Source organism: Melospiza melodia, chromosome 8 (assembly GCF_035770615.1).
Source record: "Melospiza melodia melodia isolate bMelMel2 chromosome 8, bMelMel2.pri, whole genome shotgun sequence".
Lineage (NCBI taxonomy): Eukaryota > Metazoa > Chordata > Aves > Passeriformes > Passerellidae > Melospiza > Melospiza melodia.
The window spans coordinates 16714277-16734491 of NC_086201.1; the positions used below are offsets into that span (position 1 = coordinate 16714277).

General features: G+C 36.7%; 1 protein-coding gene across 1 annotated transcript in view; it reads left to right on the plus strand.

The window, feature by feature from the left end:
• The window catches only part of PSMD14 (proteasome 26S subunit, non-ATPase 14), a 46521-nt gene extending 29956 nt beyond the window's left edge, over positions 1–16565 (plus strand). Inside the window, exons 9-13 of the mRNA XM_063161987.1 lie at positions 6965–7072; positions 10196–10270; positions 12605–12730; positions 13872–13934; positions 16132–16565. Of these exons, the coding sequence (XP_063018057.1) occupies positions 6965–7072; positions 10196–10270; positions 12605–12730; positions 13872–13934; positions 16132–16230 (471 nt within the window). The 3' untranslated portion in view covers positions 16231–16565. The remainder of the gene's footprint in view (positions 1–6964; positions 7073–10195; positions 10271–12604; positions 12731–13871; positions 13935–16131) is intronic.
• Positions 16566–20215: the final 3650 nt, after the last annotated feature.

Genomic DNA, 20215 nt, shown 5'->3' on the forward strand with positions numbered 1-20215 from the left:
GTGCTGCAAATCTTCCCAGTTTATCAAGACAAGTGTGTGTGTGAATGGTTTCATAATTTGGTAATTACTTGTTAGTCTAAAATACTGAAACCAGTAGCAGACAGCAATTTAACAATTAATTTCCTGAATATTGGAATTACCATCTAGCTACAAGATTTTCTTCAGCTGAACATGTTTTACACCAGTTTTTTGAAACATTGCATGGCTTTAAAACTCCACTTTTTTATCAAAGTGCTGTTCTTTTTCCTTTGAACTTGTCTTTTTCCTTTCTTTGTTTGAATTAACCACAGGATTTAAAGAGGCTTTGTTTTTTAAGAAGGCAGCAAAAGAGCAATCCTTGAAACAAGATGTGTGGAGACACTAGTGTAATGCCTGAAATTTAAAATATCTCATTAAGAATAAAGTTTGTGAGAAGTGTAAGCATATTGGAGCCACCTAACAAGACTTTATTTTAATATACCTAACTCCTCCTCCCCACTTCATGCACTTGTCTTGATCTTTAGTTTGACTTAGTCTTCCCTAGACACAAATGAATTCAACAGTCTTCAGGATACAGTTAAAAATAAATAACACAGTTGAATTAGTAATTAAAAGCAACTAAACAAAACAGTGAATTGACTGTATTGTCACTACTTTGGGGACATGTCTATTAATTGTGAACCATTATGCAGATAGCATGTAGAGGAAAATGTGTTTTAAAACATGATACCTACAATTTTGTCAGAATCTTTTATACCTGGAACAACTTCCATTGTTAGAACTGGATTTGCTAATACTTTCCTATTGTAAATGGAAGAATTCTAAAATGGATAACCTAACTTTGCAGTATGTAATTTTGATTGATGTATCAAGAGTACCTTTCTGGACATTATGCACAGTGTGTAGTATATTTAGGCACTCTCACAGTAATGTGCTATTTCTTCCCATTGACTGGACAGAAACATTGTGGTTTGCTCTAGCCAAGAGCTGAGTTTCCATAGGAGCCTGGTTTGGAGAGTAAGGAGGTTATATGTTTGTGCTGGGTTTGATCACTGTTGATTCAGTAAAGATTGATGTTCCTTTGCTTGGAGAATCATATTTGTGGGAGATGAATTGTGTCTGCATCACAGTGTGGGCCACTTGGCGTTTTCAGTTCAGGCTGTGTAAACCTAGGCATAAACTACATAGTGTTATTACTGCCAGTGCACCACTGTTTTCTTACATTTTCTAGAGTAGTGATGCATATCCAGATTCACATATTTTGCATATTTTATCTCCTGTTTTTCTAATGGAGTGCTGAGATTGTTAGTATCAATCCTAGTGTTCCAAAATTTGTTCTGTAATGTCCTTTGGATTTCTGATTTAATTAAGTCATGTATGTTTACCTATTAAACCATTTACATAGGTTACTTGAGTTCATGCCCTTCCCTAAAACAGAAAGTTCTAAGACTTAATTGAAAAGTATTAAATGTTTAATTTCCTTTTGCTGTGGTGGATGTAGAATAGTCCATTTATCTTCATTAAAGCATATAGCTTTAAAACTTGTGGCTCAGCTACATGGGAGTTATGGATGCGTGCCCTCACTTGTCAAGATAAATGTATTATGCTGTAGTTCTCTTCCCCTTCCAGTATGGATATTGAAGTTGTACTGCAGATTTGACCACAAGTAAATAATTCTCCAAGGATAGAGAAGGAAAATGCACATACTCCTAGGAATATGTTTTCCAGAGCTAAAATTGACATTTTATAAATAATTTCCATGTTGCAAACTTCAAACTCACAATCACAGCAATTCAGTGATATGCATTTGGCATGAGTCAGTTTCAGTTCTTAGTGCTTTTCATTGGAAATGGCATAAAAAGTACGATTTCTTTGAATTTTTTATGTTGTGGGCTTGCAGGGGACAGAAGATGTTCTTCACTTGTAGTTGTCTAACAGTGCATGGCAGCATAAATAACGAAATGGTCATAAACCTGAGCTGCACTTCTCTGGTCACATGTTCCATTTCATTTTTAAAGAATCTAGAAACAAACTAAGCAGTTGATAACAGGTCAGTTGCAGGTGATAAAAGAGATTTTAGATGGGACATTACTTCTTTTTCCACACCTGGCAGAACCACACTACATCCTTTGCAGTTGTCTTTAAGCACTGGTATGTTTGTTCATAAACATATGGCATAAACAATACATCACTATTTGAATTCCAAGGATACAATGCATTTTTAAAGATAGTCACCATATGCCATAGATTCTTCACTGGAAAAATATTGATATTAGATTTTTTTTTTAATTTAAACAATAAAGGCTGACTTATGCCTAACTGAAGTTTACCACTAAAATATAGTAGGACTTGAAAAACAAAGCTATTTCATTCAGTATTGTTTGGATATTTAATATTGGAGGGATTTAAGAATCGTGTGTAAAGTACTCCTCAATTAATCTTTTTTTTTTAAATGCCCCACAAAGTTATGACAACTGTTTTAGAGTAACTGATAATATTCAAGTATTATCAGTATCTGATAGTAAGAAACTAAAGAGTGACAGCATTCACACTTTCAGGAGAAGCTAAAAAAAATCTGGCTACTAAATACTCTAAATTTTCATCAAGCCATTATTTTTAATAACTGTGGAAATTATAAGAGGCCAGATTTTTGTCTAGCTATCAATTGAGGTGTCCAGTGCTCATCTTATGTTGTGAGTAAATTTTAATCATATTAATTATAGCTGTCCTGAAATTTACACAGGACATAACTGTATATTTTCTTCCTAAAAATAGATTCTATGGACTCTAGTGTGGGCTGTTGACCCCGGGCAAATGCCAAAAAAAATGCTGTATAGTTATTGTTTTTTAGATTATTATGCATTTTGAAACTAAGACAGATGTACAAAAAGATGCAGTTTTTATTTTGTATTGGCAGCTTCCAAATATTTAGTATCTATTTCCAAGAACTGCAATTAGTAAAGCATCCATGGTACTGAAATCCACACATCCCACAAGCTAATTATATTTGCAAGGTCAGATTGAATACATATTTTCAGAAAAATAAAGGGTTATATAAATGTGTCTTCTACTTGGCTGTTATATCACAGTTTGTTGATCTGGAGTATAATGTGTACAATTCACAAATTTGTCTGATAACAGAAAGTGGTGTGTGATTGTGTTTATTTTACTAACCAGTATATTCACAGCAATCACTTCCAAATATCTCTCCAGTAAAGATGTGTTAATTACAAAACAGACAAGGTCTTCTATTATATTAAAGCTACTAACAAGAAGACAGCAGGAATCACACATGTAAATAGCATCATCAACCCCTATTTTAGTCCTCTGTTTTGATCTGTGAGTTGCGCATAGACCAAAGGTGCTATTAAAGACTCAGTATATGAAATAGGCAGCATTATATGAACAAAATTTATTCAACAAGAAAACAGACCTTTAACATGAATTTAACAAGCCTGAGAAATTATAAACTCTCATATGCTGCAGATTCATGCAGTGATAATAAACAAAAAAGGAAAGTAAGAGGTTTCCTTAAGCTAGCCAAACTGCTAATGGTTTTGTTATAAGCTGTCTGCTGTTGAAATGACCTCTGAAAAGTCTGGAGACACTTACACAAGGAAAAATTAAATGGTCAGAGTGGTGAAAGAGTTGCACTCTGGAAGTGCATTTAAAAAAAATTACCTTCAAATTTCTGGAAAGCATCCCAATAGCATAGACTTCTGGTTAACTTTTTAATGTCTTTTTAGGAAAGGAATTTAGCATGAAGCTTGGAAACAAATTTTTACTAGAAGAATACATGCTGTATTATATAGGTAATTTAAGTACAATGAAAGCTTAAATTTTTTGGTTGGGAAATACTGACATTTTGCAACAAAAATGTAAGCAACAGAGTGGTGGTTTGTGCTGGGTTTAATTAATCCTTAGAAGCTCTTTGTTCAAAATACTGTGTCTAAAGTTTCCATCATAGAATAGGGGGTGACCATGTTTCTGTCATCAGTCTGCATCATTCTGTACTTCGAAATACACAAACCTAGAGGGGAGACTTCAACTTGTACACACCTCCAAGTGCTCACTGGGGCTTTTTTCTTGGATCTTACTGTGGCATAATTAACACCTACTTCACCCATTGCTCATTAGTACACTGGACATTAATGAGTCTATTTATTTTTATGTAATCCTCTAAAGGCAGGACTGATTTATGCTCACTATGAAAAAAGCAACTACATTTCATGGAAATGAATATGTAGAATTTATTGTGGTATTTATGTTTTTATTGTGTATTAGGTCTAAATTTAGCCTCCAGGTTGCTGAGCATGTTAGTTTCTTTAAGATGGTTGCTATAGTGATAGCAGCAAATTCCTTTAATCTTAGTGTAGTTAAAGTATTTAGTTACTATTGGTCATCAGAGTGCCACTAAGATGAAAAATAGCATTTGCACATCTACTTTTTGTACCCCTCTGAGATTGTAGGAATTGTAATTTTGTCCCTTTTAAAAGCATAATATTTGGTATTTGTGATTTCAGATTTTCATACTGCTTTCTGTTAGATTTATATTTGTTCTACTTAGGAAATACTTGCATGTCATTCCTTCAGGAAGGGAAATAAAGAGTGCAGTGTATTCCCATGCTGCTTGTACCCAAAACATAATGAGAGTTAATTCAGAATTAGTCAAAATCAAGATGTTTGAGCAATATTCAGTATCACTCATAACTAATTCAGGAACTTGTACTTATATTTTAATGTGAAATTTAACTAATCTGAGAACTCTAACCAAAATCTTGAATTTTCTTGTAAAAAAGTTTAATAATATTTTTATTTTACATGGCTCAAGTGGCAAAACAAATCTATGCTGGACAATGCCATTCTTTCTGGATAAGCTCAACATTGTCTAGTAAAGTTCTCAGTTAAATTCAGGTCTAGAAGCGGGGCTGTTAGTAAGCTACAAAGCAACTCCTTCTCATTCTGGTATACTTCCAAGTTCATGTTTCTTGCTCCTCAGGGTAAATTTTTGCTTGCCTAGGTTTTTTTCCATTATCTAGCTAGTCTCTGGAGAACTGCTGGTGTGCTTTTTTGGTTTTTTTTTTATCTTGCTTTGCTTGACTTTTAATTTATACTGTTTGTTATGGTTGGGCATTTCCAGATGTTGATATATGAGAGCATCTGGTTAAAATGGAATACGAAGATACATACAAAAGCTTGTCACAAGTGTTCTAAGATAGAGAAAAATTGTAAAAAATGAAAAAAACCCAATTACTTCTTATGTTATGAGAAGAAATGTATAGATATATAATGACTGTTTTAAATATTTTTGAGAATTATTCTAAATGTAATTCCTTTTTCTGTAGCATTGGCATCAGATAGCATACTTCTGCTGCATTCTAAATCTGAATTGTGGTTTTTTTGTTGTCAAGAAAAAAAATCACTGGTAACTCACTTTAATTGGGTCACAACTGAACATTGTTAATAAAGAAGATCTTTTTGGAAGGATTTCTGCAATCAGTTTGAAAACATGGCATATGCAGGTGGATCTGGCCAGCAGCTGAGAGACCAAGCAAGAGCCCTTAGTGGCACTCAGTCAACACCACTGTCTCACTTGGGTCTCAAAAGTAAATCACAACTGGTGATAAGTTTGTGGGTTTTTTCTGTTTACACCTGATTTTTTTTTGTTATAAATACTTGCCAATTAATTTCATTTCCACATGAAGGACTTCGATGTTTTTTCTTCTAGTCCTAAAAACTACACAATATTTAGTTATTAATATTTGTGTAAATGGAGAGGAAAATACTGGAAAAAGGTGGGAGACTGTGTCACTTTCTCTGCAGATTTCTGTGACAGTGGTTGATTTCTTGTTTGTTCAGCATAAACAAGGTCGAAGTCTAATTCCTCAAAATATCAAACCAGCCATGTAAATGCTTCTGTTGTCCAACTCATAGTACAGAGAAGAAAAGAATAAAAATTATTATAGAAAAGCTGTTAAAAGGAGATTTAAGTTAATAACTCTCTAAAGATATGCGGACAAGATGCCTGCAAAGTCTGCCTGGCACTGTTTTAGTGGATGTGCAAGGCTGTACCTGCACTGGTCCAGTTAAAAGACTGGAACCTAAACAAGAATTATTCTTGCAGTTACAAACCTGTGCTGGTCAGCACACAGTAAGAGTGGGTGTGAGTGTATTGTTGGTAGGTTCTTAGGTCTGTCTCAGCTCCTATAGGTTTTGGACAGGAGTGGGGGTTTTATTGCATGGGACCATGAATTTCTCTTTGCAAAAATTTTTATAGACAAATTTAGCACAGGGCAGAGTAAGAATCAGTGATGGGTTTACATTATTTGCAATCAGATAGCACTGAATACTGCCTACCGTGTACCTTTAAATCATAAATGACCTTGGTTTTCTTTTACTCTATTTTTTACTCCTGAGCATGACACTGACAAGGACTTTTTAATCCATCAGACAGTTTATAGACCCTTTCGTAGTCACAAGAAGCAAAAAGCATCTGACTAGAAGGGAATACATGGGGCAAGTTCCTTGCTGGCTATAATTTTGTTGTCATTTCAAGTATTGTGGTAGTATAATTGATGTGACAGGACTGGGCTTTAGACTTGGTCCCTTAGCTTGTGCTCACTTTCAGTTTTAGTCTCTCTCTGTCATTCATTTTGATTGGATAAGATTTAGGTGACAAACATATGTATAGTTTTGAGGCTTAGAGTAAGTGCACATAAAATTCAATATTATATGGTGATATAATGTATATTAAACTTACAGTTCCATGGAAAAGGTAATAATTGGTGTCACCTTACAATGCAAGGCAGTGTAGTGTGCTGATCACATAGCCAGCAGGAGGTTCTTTTTTATTAATATTATAATTAAATGATTTTCTGGATAAAGGCCAAAAACAGATGAGAGATGATTGTGCCTTGTCCACTGTTGCTTGGCTCTATTAGTTGCATTTTCTAAAAAGAATTGACTTGACATCTTGTTTTTACAGGTTGTTATTGATGCCTTCAGATTGATCAATGCTAATATGATGGTCTTAGGACATGAACCACGACAAACAACTTCAAATCTGGGTCACCTAAACAAGCCATCTATCCAGGTAAACCTAGTGCTGCTAGTCCTGTAAATTGCAAGATTTATTTATCAATTTTTGGGAAAGGTACTTAAAACAGTAGGTTACAAATTATTTATTATTCACTCTGTTGCATTTTTCCACATGCATTTATAATGGATGTGATTCATCAATGGACATGTGTATGTGAGGGGTTTAAAATTGAGCCCTAAATTACCTACCCAAGTGTGAATGCATGTATTTAATGTGTACAGCAAAGATTGAAGTATAAATTTATGGAAATGCAAACTTTTTAAAGTGACAATAGATGACATAACATGTGATGCAAGACAAGTGCTGTTTTCAGTCCTGCTGAAAAACTGCTGCTTATCAACATCTCATCTTTCTTCAAGTTAAGTTACTCACAAATAAATTATGGAAAAGGTTCTCTCTTTTCTTTTTACTGTAAGTTTCTAGAGGTTATTACTTATTATGTAATCTAGATTAAACCTTGTGTCTTAAATAATTAATCCCTGATTTTTATGTAATGCAGTAATTTGCTGAAAAAATGGTGGAGGAGGATATTCAATGGATAAAATGGATGTCTGATTGGCTTCTGCTGTAATGTTTCTTTTGAATACTCATTTGTGAAACCTAAATATTCAAAGTTTGATTTCTGAAGTTGACTTTCACTAAAAAGACAAAAGTTTTGGTGATCACTGAAGTAAGCCTTTATTTTGAGAAATACCTTCTATCCTGAAATAAGTATCCTCTGGAGTGATTAATGCTTTTATCTCTGTCCTTCTTCTGCCTCACTGTTTTTTCCTTTAAAAACTCTTCCCCCTTACTATGGATTCTGAAGGCATGTGTCCTCGAAACCATGAAGCCCAGTTCCTGCTTTTGCTTCCATTACTTGAACAATAAAAGTAATATCTTGCTAGGTAAACATCCAAGAAAAAGACCATCCACTAGTCAGAGCAGAACTGAAATAATGGCTGAATTTGTGCTCTGAGAGAGCTATTCTTTGAGAGGTCCTAGACCACCATACGCTTATCTGGTGAAAGATAAGTTGGTTTGGTTTTTTTTTTACTACTACATTGGAACTCTTTGCTGTTAATAAAAATGCTGGCAAAAAGGCATCTTAAAATTAAAGATTATGTGCTTCAGGCTGTGTTTTACTTTTGATTTTTGAATTGGTCAAAACTGCAGACAATAATGAGTATGAAATAAGCAGCTAATACTCTTGATTGGATGTAAGCAAGCCCATGCTTGCATGTTTCAGGGCTTTTCTAACTGGGCTTTTCTAGACCCTGTGTAATGCTTTCCCTCGGAAACCCCTGCAGTATTGTTCAGCTTCATTATTTTAAGATCACTGTCACTACAGCGTGGCATATTTTGGCCATGGGATTTTGGGTTTCTGTTATTAAAATGGATAGTTTTTGTTTGTGTTGATTTTTTGCAAGCTGGCAATGAGCTGTTGCAAATGTCACTGTTATGATAAAAATCATAATTTTAAATGGTACTCTGTTCCTAAAGCTGCAGGAGCTCTTGCAGTGTTGTTTTACTTTTATTTTAAGCCTTGAATAAAATCTGACTCAGTTGAGGACAGAAGCAAACTAAATACTGATTTCAGCTGGGCTAGAAGCAGGAATTACTTAGAAGACCTTACTTAAAATCTCAGGAAGAAGAATAATAGAGTAGTACATGCCTTAGCTTCACTCCCTTTTTCTGTGTTTTTTTTCTTGAGTTCCCTTATCAACAGCCTTTTTTACAGTTGTTTACCTTTTACATTTGCCCACTCTTTTAAAGGGTAGTTTCTGGAAGGGGGGAGGAAAGGGAGAGGATAGTGGGAGAAGGCAAACCTGTTTGTCAAACTTTAAGAACTTGAGGAAACTTCCTAAATATCAACACATGAGTTTATGCACAAACACCAAAACCTCATATGCAGTCGTTTGAGTGGGGTAAGAAAATGGCAGTGGAAATTACTTACAGTTAATAGTTAAAACTATAAATTCTGTTATTCATAATAAAATCTGTATTTTACAAGCTTAATTAAAATAAGTTGCACAAGTAATGGTTTTATGTAAGTGCTAATTCTCGTAACTTTTCAAGTAGTTTTTTATCCTTGTATATGTGTTTGCAATAGAAATCTATTTAAAATGTATGTATGAAAACATTTTCAGCTTTCATAGAGATAATTTTGTAATGCTGAAATATTAAGTTGCACAGGATGCAAATACACATTCATTTTGTGTAGCTGTAAATATATATTAAATTTAAATAGATGGAATGCTTGAAACAGAAAATTTATCACTAATTCAGCATATTTATGTATGATTTATTCTATCTTGTTCATAAATGTAAACTTTATATGTGAAATTCTGTTTGAAAGTAGACTCTATTAGTTGTGATGAAGATTGATCATAGAATTTTACCTCCCCAAATATTAATACAATTCACCCTTAAGTCATAAATGTAAAAGGAAATATCTAATGCAAGTGAGCAAAACAGAAAATACGTGCATACAGCTACCATTAAAACTAATCTCAGTTGATCAGATTGTATTTGCAGAGGGCATACTTGTAGTGAAAAAGGTGGGAGTTTTTTCCTTCATTTACAGTTAAAAAATAAAATTAGTCTCAATATCCAAGGTTAATTTGATACACATTGTCTAACTGAGGTTTTTGCTTGCTTCAGTTAATTCCTCTTCATGTTGTACCCTGGAGAATGAACTTGGGGATGTTGACAGTGGTTATAAATAAATAGATAACAAATAGTCTTTTGTTTGTAACAGAATATTTTAATAGGAATGATAACCAAATTTATTGAGAGAGGAAGGATTTGAGAGAAATATGTTTGTGCATATGTATCGGTCAAATGTTTGAAGGCAGTTACCATTTTTTCTTATTATAGTTGCTACTGTGTGAAAAAAAAAATCTGTGGTTTAGAAATAGAAAACATAACTGTCAGTTAATGAACACAAAAAGAGAAATAGAACCAGGTATATTTACTTCATATCTCCTTGTAATTTCTGCTTTTTTTTCTTGGTGTTTTTCCCTTTATTTGAGTCATCTTTAAGGGTGTTTATATTGAAATGAGCTTTCTCCTTCTGATATTTCTTCATTTCAGCAGTGGGTGATTTTAATCCAGTTTCTCCCCTAAATTTTGCAGGCACTAATCCATGGACTAAACAGACATTACTATTCCATCACCATCAACTACAGGAAGAATGAACTAGAACAGAAGGTAATTTTTTCAGCTTTAATTCAGAGTACCACAAGCATTATACAAAATGTTGTGGCAGTATTTTGATTTCAATGGCTGTTACTTTCAGTAATTGTTTAAACTCTCCTGGAATAGGTGGCTTCTCTTCCAGAAAGCGCTTGAATGAACAGTCATTGAGATAAAACTTTCCAAAACCACATTCTATAGTTTGACAACATTTTTGTCCACCTCATTGAAAGCTGTCATTCTGTTCTCTGTACCTAAGTTTGTACAAAGTTTCAAGTTTTCAGTGATGAAGCTGAAAGGCATACTAGCTGCCTTCAGTTTTCACAGGCTGGAATTCCTGAAGCTAGGAGAATTTTTAACTGTGTTTTCCAAAATGGAATGCAAACCAGGGGATGTTGGGGTTTTCCTTGCTGTGATCACTTTGACAGAAGGTACTTCCAGTTGGTATGATTGCAACTCCCCAGGACGTCACTGAATATCAGGAAGTAGTGATGTCCTGCATTTACAAGAAGAAATATTTTGGAGTTACTGACAACAATCATTTTTTGCTACTTTTGCGTCAAATGTCTTCAGGTTACATGCAAAATCTAGCTTGAGAGTCTCAACCAGGAAAACAAAAAGGAAGAAAAAAAGCTTATGTATCATCTACAGAAGTTAATTCTTGAAAAGCCAGATTCTATCCTCTGTATATGTTCTCTGATATGTCTGTGCATTTTCATGGCCTTGTTAGGGTTATAAATTGATCTCAAAGCTTATGATGAAATGATCAGAATAGTTTTTTACAGAATTCAGACTTTCTGAGTTACAAATAATAAGAAAAAAAACCAGTTTCAAATAGTGGAGGAATAAGTGTGCAAATTAAGGAGTTGGAAAGAATGTGTGAAATGCACAACCATTTTTAGTGCAGTGTCAGACTTCCAAGACCTCACTGTTACTGAAATGAGTAACTGTTTGAACATAACCAGCTCTCTCAGGAAATGTCCATGAGGCTTCCAGAGGGTTATTGTTTCCAGTCAAATGCAACAATTGGCCAAATCCAGTCTTGTCTGAAGTTCCAAGTGTGTATTTTCATCAATGGCTTCATAAAAGTGAGTTATATTACCTTTGCAAGTAGGAGAATAATCTTGAGCAAGTTAGAAAGACTTTAATCTGTGAGGTAACAACTCTCTCTCACATCTTTCATGAGGCAGCTTCATACATATCTCAAACCCCCCTCATGATGGTGGTGATCTGTTATCTCCATCTGTAGTAACAAAAGTACATGCTTCATGTATTAGATTAGGAGCTCATCACACCAAACCTTAATTTTAAAATCAAGATAGCCTAGCTAAACTGTCCATATGCAGTTTGCCTACGACTCCTTCTGTCAGCAGCTAAGATCTTGCTAACACAAATTATGACACAAACTTTCTTCTCAGTTCACATGTTCCAAAGCCAGGTTGCTTTGGAAGCTCTACAGAGGATGAAACAGGTACTTTTATTCAGGTGATAGCAATTACAGGGATTACCACTTCTCAGAAATGTCTAGTAAATGTTCACAAATTGAAGACAAGCTGAAACTGTTTGCTGAAGGGGTCCTCCCTATAGTCATCAAGTGTGCAGGAGATCCACAAAATACACTTCCTTTATTCATGGAAATAAAGAAATTGCTATTGTAGCTGTTCCTTTGCTCTTTCAAGATGACATGAAAGTGTCAAGTAAAACCTTTCAAATATATGTATTAGTGCCTGCCTTTATCACCATCAAATCTCTGCACATTTTATCCTATGGTTTTTATGCTTGCTTATTCTTTATGAGGCAAAGACATACAAGTCATGCTTTGGTCAGTTTCAAAGTCTGTTTTACTGTCAGTTGCTTGCATACAGATCAGATAATCAGTGAAGCCTGTGTAACTACTTTATGAATTTAATCCAAGCAGTAAAATATTTTTCAACTTTGTCAGAGGCCAGAAGCATCGGCTATTCAACTATATGGCGGCTAAAGTATTCACTTTTATCTTAGCTCTGCTACAAGGCAATTGTGCACTCTTAACCTGCAGCAAAAGTAACAAATCACAGAAAACAAATCTATGTATTCCTGTCAAAGTAAATGTGACCCATGTTTTCATGTCTCATTTTCATATTTAGGATTCAAGAAGTTCGATCTTTTAAAAGTATGCAAATCTATCTTCTATTCTGGTAGAGCACTCTAGTAGTTTATCATTGTATTTCCTTTATTTAAACACTGATATTTTAAGATCTATTTTTTTTAATATTCTTCTTACTATAAATCAGTTGGCTGTCAAAGAGATCTTCATAGTATTCTGAAAGTATTTTGTGGTGAGTGCTCTAAAGAGGTTTTGTTTTGCAGATGCTGCTAAATTTGCATAAGAAGAGTTGGATGGAAGGTTTGACACTTCAGGACTACAGTGAACATTGCAAACTCAATGAAACAGTAGTGAAGGAGATGTTAGAATTAGCTAAGAATTATAACAAGGTATTCATATCCCATAATGATAGTATAAGTGTAGCTGTTTTTATGAAGTGAAGAAATTAGTTACCTAATTTCAGAACAAATTGGTTACCACAAGCTTTGTTCAGAATGACTGTAGTTTGTACTAATCAGCTAGGTATGGTTTCTGTGGGAAGTTGCCAGATTAGCTCCTTGGGCACTGCCACCAGACTTTTGCCCTAAACTTTTGTCAAAGTGTTTAGTTACATGCTTTGCTTTGAAATGTGAGTAATCATATTGATTTTCTGTTTTTACTTAGTGACAAGAATATAAGATTTCTGTAGATCAAAATGAGCAGTCAATTTTTTCAATCCTTCAGTCAAGGATAGTTTGATCACTGTGGCAAAGGTTATTTATCTGTGTCAGTCTAGTAGATAGGTTATAAGTATTTAGAATGCATCCCAGAGCCCAATTCAATGTTCTGTTTAGATAAGAAATTTGTTATTGGTGTTGTAAGAGGAATCACAGCTGCTTGTACTGTTTTAATACTGACACACTTAGAAATATTTCTTACAAGTACTAGATATCAACAAGCATTCTGTGAGTAGTAATCATGTCAGTATTTCTTAACAAGTGTTATTTTTTTAACTCCTCAGAAGTCCTTACAACCAAAATTCAGTATCACATTCACTAGTTAAGTTAGTGGATGAACTTTATGAAGACACTGTATTTGAAGGCAACATAACAGTATCAAAATATATTAAAATAAATTACTGTAAACAGTACAAAAATTGAGATCAAATCTCCAGTAGTTGAAACCATATAGAAATGCGGGGTTCGGTTCTATTTTATTATTTTAACTGCTTTCAACTATCTTTAACTATTGATACTGCTCATTTAAGAATTTTGCTTACTAACATTTTGGTAAATGTGTGACAATAAAACCATTCATAAGTATTTGCCTTGATCTTTTGCACTAACACTCAGTAATTAAAACCACGTCTGCTGAAAACCTGAAGTACCTTTCCTTTTGACTTTCTGAAATGTGTTGCTGTTTGATTTTTTTTTCTTTTTCTTTTTTTTTTTTTTTTTTTTTAAGGAACAGAATTGTATTTTGAGAATCTGTGGCTTGGGGGAAAAGTAAATGAAATCTGAAACACTGACCTTTTCTGTGTTTCTTTCACAGGCTGTTGAAGAAGAAGATAAGATGACACCTGAACAGCTGGCAATAAAAAATGTTGGCAAGCAGGTGAGGTGTGATGAATTAGAGTGAGGTGGAATGATATGCCTCGTTCATTCTAAATAATAATTCTTTACATGTGCGGAGGTGATTTTAGTTCTACATGCATGATATTCTCAGTGCTTCAAATAATAAATTTATTTTTCTTGGAGGTCATGCAATGAACAGGTCTTTGACTGTAGGTAATTGGCAGAATATCTGCAGCCGTATTCTATATGTGTTTTTATTACAAGCTGAGGAACAGTGTTGAAATTTAGTAGTTTTCCCTTTTCCATCTTCATTTGTTTTAACTTCTACTAAGAGACATAAAGATACCCAAGTCTGTGTCAGAGAGACCCAAACTGTGGAGACACTTAAAAATGGTGATCATGAAAACAGAGGTGAGGGTGGTGTGTTTGTACATTATCATCTACATTGCCGTGTAAAGAGCCAGCTGACCCCTGTCTTCAGTTCATGAACACACTGTCAGTGCTTAGCTCTCAGACACACTTGGCAGGTAGGCTGAGTTCCTTTGTATTGGTGTTCGAGGAAAACTGTTTAGGACCACAGCTGAAACTGAAAACACCCACTCAATTCATTCCATCCCTTTGCAATGTTAGGATATAATGTCTTTTTGAAGACTCAACAAAAAACTATTTCTACATTTGATTTCAACATAAAGGTTGAGAAAATGTGCCCTTCTGAGCAAGGGGAGAGCAAAGGAAATTTGTAAGAGCTTGTGTTCAAGAAGGGCAATGAAAGCAAGAAATAGCTTTTAAAATACCTAGTGTGTCCTTAAAGAACCAGTACTTATTGTATTGCTAGTAGCAGTAGAAGAATTTAAAAGATTCTGGATTGCTCTTATGTGTCAGCTTCTAGCAGCAATGTCATAACACATCTGCACTATTGTTCAGTCACTCATGTATTTCTGTAGCATTCAGAACAATGGAGTTTATGCACACCTACACATACATAAATATATACACATAAAATATGTAAGAAGGGTTGTATTTTAAGGGTTATGATGTCATCTCAAACAGAACTTGAGCTTCACTAGTTGTTACGCATACGTGAAAAAAACTCTATTTTGGAGCAGTTCTTCAAAAAGAAAAGAATTTTTTTCCTGATAAAATGTTTAAGTTTCGTTTAAATTAAAAAAATGGTTCAGTGAAGTAATTGTCAAGTGGAATTTTTTATGCAACTTAGATTAAAAGCTTTGTAAACAAGCAGCCACTCACACTATAGGGATATTATGTTACTAGGTGTATAATTTGTTAGGAACCAAAAGAATGTTGGACAACTGTCTGATCTTTGAAAAGGAGTTATTTAAGGAGGGCAGCATACACAGATTCAGTAGCACTCTTCTATATAAATTTAGATGGGTTCATTACATTTTGACATAATTCCATCTTTAAAGAAGTTACAATTCCCATGCATTATTGTCTTCCATATTTTAATTTCTTTACACACAAGAATTACTACAATAATACTATAATAAAGTTTAGACATCTTTTTGAGGCATGCCTGATATTTTTGCAGTATTTGGAGGTTAATTATTTCATATCAGTGGTGAAACTGAAGAAGTGCATGTGTATGATTTTCAACCAGAAATAATCTTATTGTTGCATGCAGATGCCCACAAATGCCTACATCAGTTGAGTAATAGTGTGTAAAAATATGTATTTTCAGAAAACTGCTCAGGCTTAACATCCAATTCCTATGAGCATTTGACAGGGCATTGTTCATGTTTCATGTTTCTGTGGGTATAGATACACTCATTTTCTTGCAGTCAATGCAACTATTCAAAGACTGTGTTAAATGATGCCTGAATCTTCACAGGATTAGAACACACATTTGCAAAGATCTGAAAACAAATTGCAACATACCAGAACTAAGATTAAAACATTGGTCTTAGTGAGATGTATAGTAAAATTTACACGTTGTGTATTGTCCTTAAAACTAACTCACAGCTGCCCATGGTTACTCTTGATATGCTGGATAGAAATTTACTTCCTAAACCTATCCTCAACTTAATTGTTAGTACAAATTAATAAAATTTTGTTTGTGGAAATTCAGTCATTTGCTAGATCTTCCTAGAATGGAAGATTTACAAGCATTACTGGCCTGTGTTCATTAACTCACAGACATCTTAAATAGACTTGAAGTAAATGAAATCTTTCAGAGACATGTTTCAGTCATCCCTCTCATGATATCCTTTGTATTTCAGGACCCTAAACGTCATTTAGAAGAGCATGTGGATGTGCTGATGACCTCAAACATTGTCCAGTGTTTAGCTGCTATGTTGGATACAGTTGTATTTAAATAACTGATTTACCGTTGGTGATACTTTCTGTGTATATTTGTTTATTGTTTCTAATACAAAACAGAGACTGGTGAGGCTCTATTTGATTAAATGGAGAGAGACATCTGACTTCATTTGCAATGTAAGTGCAGCACTATAACACCTCTCAGTCTCTAATTGTGCATTTGCTTCAGTTTCTTTATGTCAAGGTCCTCACAGATTCCAAAGCATTCAAGAACACGATGTGGGGAAAAAATTGAGTACCTTTTCATTTAATATTTGGGGGGAGGGGGGGGAAATCAGTAAAACATATATATTTTGATTGTTGCAACATAATAAAAATACATTTACAAATCTGTCTTAAGTTCTCGACAATGTTTTTTGAGAAAGGACAGCAGGAATTAACAAACTAGAAAAAGTGTTAGTAAACATTTGTTTCCCCCCACTGTAAAACTACTGAGATACTAATTGCTAGGAAAGCAAAAATTCTCTCATGGAGATTAAAACAAAAAAATCATAGTGCTGGATTCTGAGGATGTACAAAACCAAAAATGCTGAAAATTCCTTTGTCAGTTCCCTTTGAATATTATTCAAACCCTAATATATACACAAGACAACTGACCTTAAGGAAATTAATTCAGTTGCTGATAACTGAATCACAGAACTCTCACAAGCGGTGTCATAAATAGCAGTATTCTGAGAATAAACATTAAAGTGACAGAGGCTGTTCTAGGTTACATGAACCCACCCTCCTGTGAGAGAACGTACATGAGATGTCCATATATATAAAAATGTGGAAAGAGTCCCAACTAGAATATGACATTTTAAACCATTTCTACTGGCTGGAGACGGAACCACTTGCAGGAAGGCAGGTGGGTTGCTTGATTTGAAGCAGGCAAAGCCAAATATCTGGGTTTGGGGAGTGACTCTGGGTTTTGGGCAAGGACTGATTGGAATTTTTCATTAGGGTTCTTTTTTCAAGTGTTGGATGTTGTTTAGGTTGATTTGGTTCTTTTGTCTGGGCAGAAGTTTTCTTTTTCTCTTTACTGTTGGTTTGGGGCTTTTTTTAATAAAGAGCAACAGTAGTGGCAGGCTATCTGCAAAACTATCTCAGGTGGAAGATAATTTTTTAAAAATTGACTTCTTATTTGCATACTAAGGAATAACACTTAAATTGTCTTATTTTCTGGCTTATGCCCATATTTTCTTACACTTTACCATTCAAAGATTTTTCTTTTGTTTGAAATTTCTTATTGAGGCCTTTTAATTTACTATTTTAGACTAACTCTCTCTCAAAGTATATTTAGCGTGCACTTACTTCAGAGGGAAACATGCAGATTTTTGCAGCTGCCCTCCTTATGGCCTTCCCTCTGCCCCCACAGTAGGCAGTGGAATATCAGACTGGGAAAATGGAGACATACCAAACCACATTTGCCTGCGTGTAGTTAAAGGGAAGTTCTTTCTGGAGATTGCCCCTGCAAACCCGCGGGTGGTTGGGGAGGGCTGCAGTCAGGCCTCGCGCTGCCGGCTGCGCGCCCGGGGTGAGACGGGGCAGGAGCTGATCGAGGAGCCTGCCCCGGGGCTCGTCTGCCGGGGGGCTCTGCATCCCTGCCGCTCTCTACTCCCACACACACGTGTAACACCACGAGGGAGACAGAGTTTGGCAGGTCGTGGGTAACATGGCACTGCAGAACAGGAGACGAGCTAGCGCAGTGCTGCAGTGTATACATGCATGAGAGGCTGGTGTAAGCAGGGAGACAAACCAGTGAGTCTTACATATTCTAAATTAATTTTGACAAATGTACATCTTGCAGAGGGTAGCTAAAGGGAGTCTGTTGGAGACGCAGATCTCCCGTAGTATAAGCTTGTGCTGTGGTACCCTGCTTTCTTTTCACTCCTCAGTTTAACTTGGAGACACAATTTTCCATTTACCAAGATGTTACATGAATAATAAAAAGGCAGGTTTTTGGGGCATCCTTCCTTATTTTTGTCCAGTGCTTCAGGAGCTACACAGCGGATTTGGTAGAATTGTGTGTATGCCGTTAACTGAAAAGCAGCAGCCCATATATGATGTTGGAGGAAGAAAGAGATTTTCAAGCAGGCACCTTCTGAGCCTCCAGCCGCAATGGAGCAGACCTTCATTAGCAGCATGACCCCTTGTCACCTGTCAGCGTGAAGGACGGGCATATTGTATTAGCAAACCTCACTCCATTCTATGACGATTCTGTAACACCACCTGCCATTGCATATCCCCCCTATTATACCAGTTTAGGAGTTGTGCACTGAAGATTTTTGGCATATATTAGCACTTCCATGTGATTGGCAGTATACCACTGAATTCATTGCAGCTCTGCATCTATATGGCTGTAGCTCTGCAATTCAGGGCAGCGTTTCCGAGGGTTTATCTGCATTTCAGTCCATCTCCTGCCTGTATAAGTCCATTAATGTTCTGTTGTTGCAAACAGGGAAAGGGAAGGGTGAGCACTGGTGAAGCAAGTGTTGGAAACATTAGTTAGAACTGATAATAATGAAACCGTTTTCTTAACACTGAAAGAAGGTGTGTGTGGAAAGTTGCATGCGCTGAACCACTCGAGTAGAACAGTGAACTGCTTGCTTTTTGCTTCATAAATTGTCTTATTAGAATAATTTCCTTGGAGAGAGTGCGTGTATATCGGCATCTATGAAACACCAAATAACCAAAGTAGCTCACGGTTAAGAAACAGAAAAATAAATGGCCACAGGATTTGAAAGCATTGAAATACACATTCTGTCAAGTCATCCTGGTTCTAGTCTTCTCTGGATTTGAGTTTACAAAGTTTCAGTCTGGCTTCAGGCAGTTATGCCGTGGTTCGGTTTATTATGTGGTGGTTCAGGCTGCATTATCTGTCAGTGAAATTTGAAGCTGGCTGCTGATGTCACCTGGGAAGAGACGTGGTCTGTAAAATACCTGAAGTCCAAACCACTAAGGGGACAACACTAAGAAAAATGGAACAGGAGAGCTCCTGCCCGGTCAAAAAAACCCAAACCCCAAACGCACAAAAAAACCCAAAAAACAAACCCCATGCTTTTAAACTCTCGGGCAGGCTTTCCTAGGAAGAGAAACTGGTACTGGTGCTTGGCCAAGGCGGGGTGGCGAGCGGGCCCCCTGAACTCTTCGGACGCATCTTTGCGCCTGGGAGGGTCCCGCTCTCAATAGCGGGGGGCTCGGCCGCGCACCCCGCGGGACCCGGGCCGGTCCCTACGGTCACCGGGAGCCCCCGCCCGCCTGGGAGCGCAGCCCGGGCCGCGGACACCCCTGGGCAGAGGGTGCCGGCGGCTCCTGCCGCAGCACCACCGAGGTTTGGGTTTCTCAGCTCCGATCGACCCCGCGGCCGGGGCGGGCCGCGGCCCCTGGCAAGGGCGCTGCCAGAAATGTGCCCCTCCCGAGAGCTGCCCGCGGGACTGAGTCACTGAGGGAAAGCAGGCACCGAGAGGAAAGAAATCCGGACACGGATGGGGAGGTGGACGCTTTCCACGCTGTTTTGCTGATAATCTCAGGCACTACGGCTCCCAGATAAAATATTTATTTACTAAAGAACCCGTAAACATCGCGGCAAATACATTAGGGCACTTCGGCTGCGGGGTTTATGATTATTTCAGAAGTTAAAAGAGATGATACGCGGCCGCTGTCAGCGGGGACGGAGGGTGTATTTTCCCCCGCGAAACAGGCACGGGTGGGAAGGGTGGGGGCGATGCGCCGGGGATCGCTCAGAAGAGCCGGGGGAGAGGGACTGCGCCCCGCTGGGGACAAACCGCGGGGGTGAGCTGAGGGCAGCGGCCGCCGAGCCCCGCGCTCCCCTCGCCATCGCTCCCCAAAGCGCCCAGGACCCGCTCCTCTCCCTGACGCACAAAGGTGGGGTACACGCGCGCAATATTTGGGGAATCGCAGGGTTCGGATTTATTTTCCAGCCGTAGTCAAAAAAAAACCAAAAAAAAAAAAAAAAAAAAAAAGCTAGAAAGGTCACATAAT